This window comes from Charadrius vociferus, unplaced genomic scaffold (assembly GCF_000708025.1).
Source record: "Charadrius vociferus isolate BGI_N301 unplaced genomic scaffold, ASM70802v2 scaffold436, whole genome shotgun sequence".
NCBI classification, from domain to species: Eukaryota; Metazoa; Chordata; class Aves; order Charadriiformes; family Charadriidae; genus Charadrius; species Charadrius vociferus.
This window is the reverse complement of record NW_009649187.1, coordinates 1,839,538-1,846,930: the sequence shown is the minus strand read 5'-3', so window position 1 is coordinate 1,846,930 and position 7,393 is coordinate 1,839,538. Positions and strand designations below refer to the sequence as shown.

The window sequence follows — 7,393 nt, the reverse complement described above, 5'->3', positions numbered from 1 at the left end:
TTTAGCTTCTCAGTATCTTGATGGTGATATCCAGAAGGTAACAGAAGTCTCTATGTAGGCATGTCATCTACATGGACCAGTCTGGCAATGGGCAGTATGGAGGTTACATGGAAGGAGAGTCTTTCAGCGACTGTTAATAGCCTGGAAAGCCTTCTAGCCCCTAGGAGAGCAATGGCAAATGTAGCTTACCCCCCTGTAGTGCTCAGGGAGGTGCTGGCACTGTTTGAACCCCAGCAAGCATAAGCATACACAAGCAAAGCACCGCAGGCTGAATTATCTTAATACAGGTATATGGCACGTTTGATCCACAAGCAGTGTAATTTAATTCTAGGACTGCAGCACGACTGGGAGTGTGCTCAGGAAAAGTTTGCCATGTGCAGGAGTCTGCCAAACATCATGGCTCTGAACATCTTAATTAATTGTTAGTTATACTCTGCAATGAGATCTTGTCCGGAAGGCTTTGTATTAAAAGTGTAAACTGCTATTAGTGGAGTGCGAAGATGTTCTTGCCAAAGTAGCATTTCCAAAGAAATGAGAGCTGCTGGAGTGAACTGCCAAAGAGCACAACTATATTGCAAATGGAAAAATGTCTGAGGTTTTGGGAGCCCTAGGGTACAGTTCTTCCTATATATTGATTTGAGGAAGCCATTCCATATTTTAATTACAGAAGCAATGAAACAGCACTGGGTAACCACCAGCCACATACTGGTTATGTGTGTAACTATTAAATGTGTATTTCAGTTATCAACGTTGGTTAGCACAAGAGGTAAACTAATATGTGAGTCCTTGCTATGTTGTTCTTTTGAAAAGGAGAACCCTGTGATGGGCACTAGCTTATTTTTTTGTACAGTTTGTTGGGTTTTTTTGTTTTGTTTCTTACAGAGTAGTGTTGTTTCTCAGCACTTGAGAGCAAATTATAAATCGAGAGTTTCCTTGTTCATAAATTCCAGAACTGCAGACAGTGTCTGATTTGTGAGCTGCAGACGGGAATTAGAGATGAGAACTTACATAAGAACATAAGAAAAATCATTCCCTTTAGACTAAGGGTCTGTTTAGCCCAGTATCCTTCCTCTAAAGCAGAGGCTGGGGATCTCTTACCACTGTTAGGAAAATGTCTGAGTCTCCCTGGGAGCACAAGCAACTCCATGTCAGTGGCCTCAACTTTGGAATGATAGATGAGAGCCCCTGAAACCTCTCTGAGTAGTGGCATGCTCTGACTGACCGTACCTTGCTGGATCTCTCAGCCAAGCACTTGCTCCGTTTCCCCTTGAATCCCTGTACATGTTTTGCATCCATAGCACCTAGCCCCAAAGCTCCCCCCCTCGCTCTTTCCCAGGAGAATGCCCCTTGCTCGTGTGTTGCCTCTGCTCTCCTTCTGCAGGCAGTGCAGATGGGCTTGTGAGATCGATTTCAAGTGAGCTAACTTGCCCTTTAGAGAAGTTCTGTCTCCATTGCCTATAGAGGGGACCTGTAAAAATGCTTAGAAATGGGGAGAACGAGTCTGGGCCTTGGCCTCTTCGTCGCTTGGCCTCAGTACTGGGGTTCTCTGAAGTCGCTGCACAGCAGCCAAAAGGAAAAGTAAGTGTATCTCACCACTCTGTAGGAAATTACTTAATGGCATAGAGACAGATCACCTGTCTCCTCCAATCATTTGCTATTCTTTTCCTTGAAGAAACATCAATGTAGGAGAGAGTAAGACTGGCTGGAGCTTAGGGTACTATACCTACTGTGGTAGATAGCCGTGGCCAAAACAGGTGTCATGATTTTGGAGTCAATAGGAACATTCTCTTTGCTTCTCACCACCTGACCTGTTATATAAAGAAAATTATTTTTAACAGTTTCAGGCTTAGTACTTTTAGTAGCCGTTCTGATGTTAAAATTTAACGGTTCATTAGGTTTCGTGTGCAAGCATTCAAAATACAAAGCTGCAACATCTTCTTGATGGCAAAATGCTAATGATAAGAAAAGATTTAGGTGCTTACTTTTCTTAGATCAGTTTTCTCAAGTCTCATTCAATATCACAGCTGGCTGGCATTTGCATTGGGATATATTAATGCTAAGGCTAGTCCAAACAATCTCAGGTATCTGGCCCTGAAGAGGAAGGATAGTTCCTGGCTTATGGCAAAGGCATGCTCTTGAAGAGACTCTAGAGCATTTGGTGAGCAGTCTAGGTAAACAGAGTGTTATCGCAAACTAAGAATGTTTATGGTAATATTAGTTTGCAGGCTTTGCAATCTAAATTCACTGTGCTAAAATGATGGTCAAGAGAATTGTAGTCATAGCCCTTTTTTTGGCTTGTTGGGTTTTGTTTTTGTTTTTTTTTTTTGTGGTAGAGGTCAGTCCTGACAGGCCTTTGAACTGACCCACTAGATAGTTTTGCACAAGGTGTTGAACATCTGAAGTTTTTAAAATTTCACACTAGACCTGAGCCCCCATGGAGATGTCAGTTTGGTGGGGAAATCAGATCACTGCATTCTGCATTTCAGCAACAGATCCTTGTTCATGAATGAATGCCTTACCATTTCCTCAGCGCTGTCAGTGTCATTGTGTGAGTCTACTCGCACAAGGACCACACACCAAAGTATGCAGAGTTCACAACCATGTGTTTTTAGCTCTGCTCACAGTATAACTTGTCACAAACATTTCCAAGATTATATCCTTTTCCTGTATTCTCAGCCTCCTTGAAAACAATTGCCTGGCTTATGTTATTGCGGGATATTCCTTATGCTTTAAACTTGGGAGTGAAAAATGGTTTGCATCACTAAAATCCATAACTGGATGGGGCAACACATATCAAAACAGAAACCAGAGCTGAAACTAATGACCTAGAATTGTGCTAATTATATGCACGATGTGTGACATTTCCTAAGCACTCAGGCCTTTGACCGGGTGCAGTTATAGACAGGGGCCATTCCTAGTGAAGGCTGGTATCGAAAGGTCAGCTGTCAAACACAGTCAAGGATGCAGGCAGGTCTAGTTCCCTGTTGCCAGTGTATTTAACAATGAAGAAGGGTGCCTCTCTCAGGCATCTAGTCTGGGTCACCGTAGCACACTATAAATCTCTGGAACAAGGCCAGGGTTGCAGTTCGTGCAAACCTTAAATAAGGAATACTGAAAAGCCTTTGTTCCTTATGTGATATTTTAATTGTAAACTCCTTGGAGCAAACTCTGCATGCATATTATTTGTACGCCGTCTCAGTGAGGACTTGATTAGCTACAAGCTGTATGTGCTGCTTGTAACATAAAATAATGAATCCAGTGAAGATTGCTTCCTCTCTCTTTCAATGACGAACAATGACAGCCTTCTAAGGTAGAAAAGATACTACTGTCTTCTTTCTGCCATCCCAAATGCCTGGCGTATCTTCTTCATAGCTGAGATATTTTATAAACTGAGCTAGAGGCTTTGTTACTGCAGAAAAGTTTTCCCAAAAGAAAAGGAATTCAACTTCACGTTTATGTAATGTGACTCACTCTTTCTTCACGGAATCTTATTTGGTAACCTTGCCTCCTTAGTAGGGGTCACCTTAGAGAGACAGGAGCACAAACAATCTTCTTACATGCAAATTGCCCTAATCTGTTTGAGGACAATACAAAATCACGGCTTAATAAATTAATCACAATATTCAATGAAGCAGCTATTTTCTTTTCACTCATAAATTATGCTATTTCTCATGTGACTATCCCTAAAACATTGGGTACTAAGGACCTCACTACCAGATTAGAACTATAGTATAAATAATGCCATTTTTGACAGTACCAGCAACAGCACAGTTACAGTGTGGTGTGGTTAGGGTAGAATTCTGTGTTGTAGTTTCTTCAATGTCAAGGTGAAGATGAGAGGTTCCCACTCTGGTCAGTCACTCCCAACCTCCAGCCACAGTCTAACTCTCACTTGCGATGATTCAATTGTTTGGGGGGCGTTGCCCTAGGGTGAATCAGTGAAATGATGTGAGATTTTGATTTCCTGAACCAGATGATTTCACGGGTCTTCTGTAATATTTGTGACATGGGACTGCACTCTCGCAAAGCTCAAAATTTTTCTTCACCCCTAGTCCTTTCAGCAACCCTGCTTTTAAAATTCCTGGATTTTATAACCACTTATCTGCTGTTTAGCCCCCACTTCTTCCCCGTGGATTGCTGAAAACCCTCTGCAGACTCCAGATTACCTGCTCATCCTTGCCCATCCAAATCAGAACGACCTTCTGATATGAAACTAGTTGCCCAGAGGAGCATGCACTTTTCTGTGAATTATTGCCTTGACTTTCAGATACTTAGCTCAAAGCTGTTTCGTTATCAGCTATGTGCGAAATGTATAATACATAACCCTGCTAATCACATCTTTAATTCTTTAGTCCATTGAGGTATTCCTCAGGACTGAGCATTTCTGGAAAGTACAATAGAGAGTCTCAAAATCCTCATTCAGCTCTAAACTTCATCCTATAGGTGTGATTTAAAATCCAAAATACTATTTGGAAATCTGTTGGGGTTTTTTGGGGTTGTTTTGTGTGTTTTTTTTTTTAATATATAAGACTAATCTGCCTGTCTAGCAAGTCCTAGAAGTGGAAATCAATGCAAATCCAGTGAACCATGTGGTTTTATTTTGTGCAAAACAACCTGCTATCCTTTAGAATCCCTGGCATAATTACCAACTATCCCATCTGCAGTGACCGAAATACGTTCACCATAAGCAAACCTCGTGTTACAATCTCAGTGCCAGTCTTCATTTTGCTTAGCTTGTTTAATATCTGGTACTGTTTTGCAGGTTCTGCATTAATTAAATCACAGGAGTCTATTCAAGAGTGACACTGCCATACAGCATCCTGAGTAAACAGTGAACACTTTGTTGAAAATGAGTACACACCCTCTCCGGATTTCTGAGTGTTTCCTTAAACCTAAAATCCTCACTAGTAAAGACAGATATATCTCTTATTTTGTCCTGGTGCAGAAGGAGCTTCTGGATAATTTATACTTTATGGATTCACACTGCATCCACCCCTTCCTGACTTGCAAGGCATAGAGCGCTGCTGTGTTTCCACAATGATTCACTTCATATTGTCGTAGTAAAATTGATATTAACTAGAAGAAAAAAAAAAACAAACACAAAACCAAAATGTAAAATGTAATTGAAGCAACCAAGGAAACCTGTGGCTGCTAAAAGTCCTCTATGCAGCCCCAACTCTATTTAATTTTTTACCTAATATTAAAATAGAGAAATAGTAATTAGACATGATTTATCTAAGATTTGATTAAGGAACTAACTACTAGACAATGTAGCTTTGTTGATAAGTAGGATTTTCCTGTCAAGAGAGTGATGCACTGTAGGTCTGGTCAGCAAACCAAGAAAACCACCTGACCTGCCAAGATTAGAGAAGTAGGTAAAAGGTAATTTTGGCAGGAGGAGATCGCGACCACTGACTCATTGACCACCCATATGATACCACTTACTCAAAAAACAACAATGGAAGAAGAGAGAGTCTGTGCACTAATTTACATAGGAAGCAAAGAAATCTCAACCAATCATTAAAGAGAATAACAATGAATATGTATTAATTGTTTGAATATGTAATAATCAGTGTATAAAAGTGGAAATTTTTGCAATTAAGGTATGCTGCCATTTTGGGGTGAGCACCACATTTCTGCGTATTAATGGAATAAGCTGGAAATACCCCTGCTCTGTGTGTCATTGGCTTGCACACCAGGTAAAGGACCCAGATTTGGGACAACAATATCACATCATCCAGGGTAACAAAGACTATGTAGCTGTTAGGTGAAATCACTGTTAATCCCTTCTTACAGTGTATGAAGTCACCTATTTGAGATGGATAGAACAATACCAAGACTCTTTTTTTTAATGATTATTACTACTCAAGTACTCTTTGGGATATTCTCCTTGCTGTATCAATTTAACTAAAATACAACAGAAATGCAAGGTGGATGGAAGAGCCACCTGTGCAGACCTGTAGTCTGAAAAAGGATCCACAGCATATGCTGCCCATGAGTTGCATAGTCTCCTTGCACAGAGAGCCCCTATAGCACTGAGGATGGCTGTTCACTCGGCAGGCACGGTGATCAGAGCCCACGTGTCTGAGATGATGCAGATCACAGCAGAGAACAGAAGATGCACCATCTTAGCTACAGCAAAAAGTTTAATTAAAAAGCTTTAGTTAACCCAAAAGCTTAATTAGTTCATCTTTGCTAATGGTTTGCTTTGATCAAAGTAGCCTACAAAGTGCTCCCACAAGCAGTTCAGCTGGCATATCCAAAGGACAGGTAATCCTGGCAAGCTTTACTGGGCATTTTTGCAAGCAGCTGAGGCCAATGGTCCTTTATGTGGCACAGCTGTAGCAGGATGAAGCTGCGTGCCTGCTATCAAGATAGGCAAGGCCAAAAAAAAAATCCCAAATCAGATATGTTTCTTCTCCAGCCTCTGAGATCCCAAGTATTTGCCAGCTACTCAAGACACAAAGGGCGAGATCAGACTTGCTGGTTACATGTAAAACACCCAGTGCTGCACATCGGACCTCAGAAGTACAGTTACCAGATGACAAGAAGGTGGAAAAAAATCACAAACAACTTTTTTTTTTTCTTTTTCTTTACTAAAGCAAAGCCCAGCAGGCTTTATATTGCAGAGTCCTAACAAGAAGTCATAACACAATGAAACGCTTCAACTTTTTATTTCGATGAAGATTCCCAGTTTAAACCTTCCTAAAATGCCCACAATTTTTAAGAAAACAAAACCAAACCAAACCATTAAAAGAGAATGACTGTTCTTTCCCCATTTCCATGTGGTGGGTGAGGCCCCTCTCTGGGCGTGCCCCACTCGCTTGCCTTTAAAAGCAAGGACCTCCACCGTGCTGGAGGATGTTTGAAGGTGGGGTTACCAAATGGAGGACTTCTCTGGCCAAGGATTTCCAAGCGAATGGTACTTCCCTTTTTACCAGCTGTGAGTATTTACTGTAGCAGTACAAAAGTTAACCTGTTGGGTTGAGGTGTTACCTTTGGTGCTTGTCTAGAATGAGCAGCAGCCTACTACCCTGTATGGGACCTACGTTGGTGTTGCTCTGGGGACTCGAAGCCCCTTTGCCTTTTCTTTTGCCTGTGGCTTTGGGCCGTGTTTCCTCGCTAGGCAGCTAGAACTGTAATAGCTTGCTTTTTTTTTTCCTATAAGAGATGCAGTAGGAAACACAGGTGCCTTCCTACACATCCTCCATCCGCCTCCCCAGCGTTAACCTGAGTTTCAAGATCCCATCACTGCTCTGGAGAGGATTCATCCCATCCTCTCTCTCTTATCCCTCCTTCCTACCCCTGAAATGCTCACGTACGTCCTGTCTCCTCCACCGAGACCCCCAGGCAGGCCTGGGTGCTGCCCTGCCCGTCCCGTCCCGCCGCGGCC

At 41.9% G+C, this 7,393-nt stretch overlaps 1 protein-coding gene across 1 annotated transcript in view; it reads left to right on the top strand.

Moving 5' to 3' along the window:
* The first annotated feature begins 1,486 nt into the window (after positions 1–1,486).
* Positions 1,487–7,393, top strand: part of TBC1D12 (TBC1 domain family, member 12) — a 54,347-nt gene continuing 48,440 nt past the window's right edge. Inside the window, exon 1 of the mRNA XM_009888798.1 lies at positions 1,487–1,578. Coding sequence (XP_009887100.1) covers positions 1,487–1,578 — 92 coding nt within the window. The remainder of the gene's footprint in view (positions 1,579–7,393) is intronic.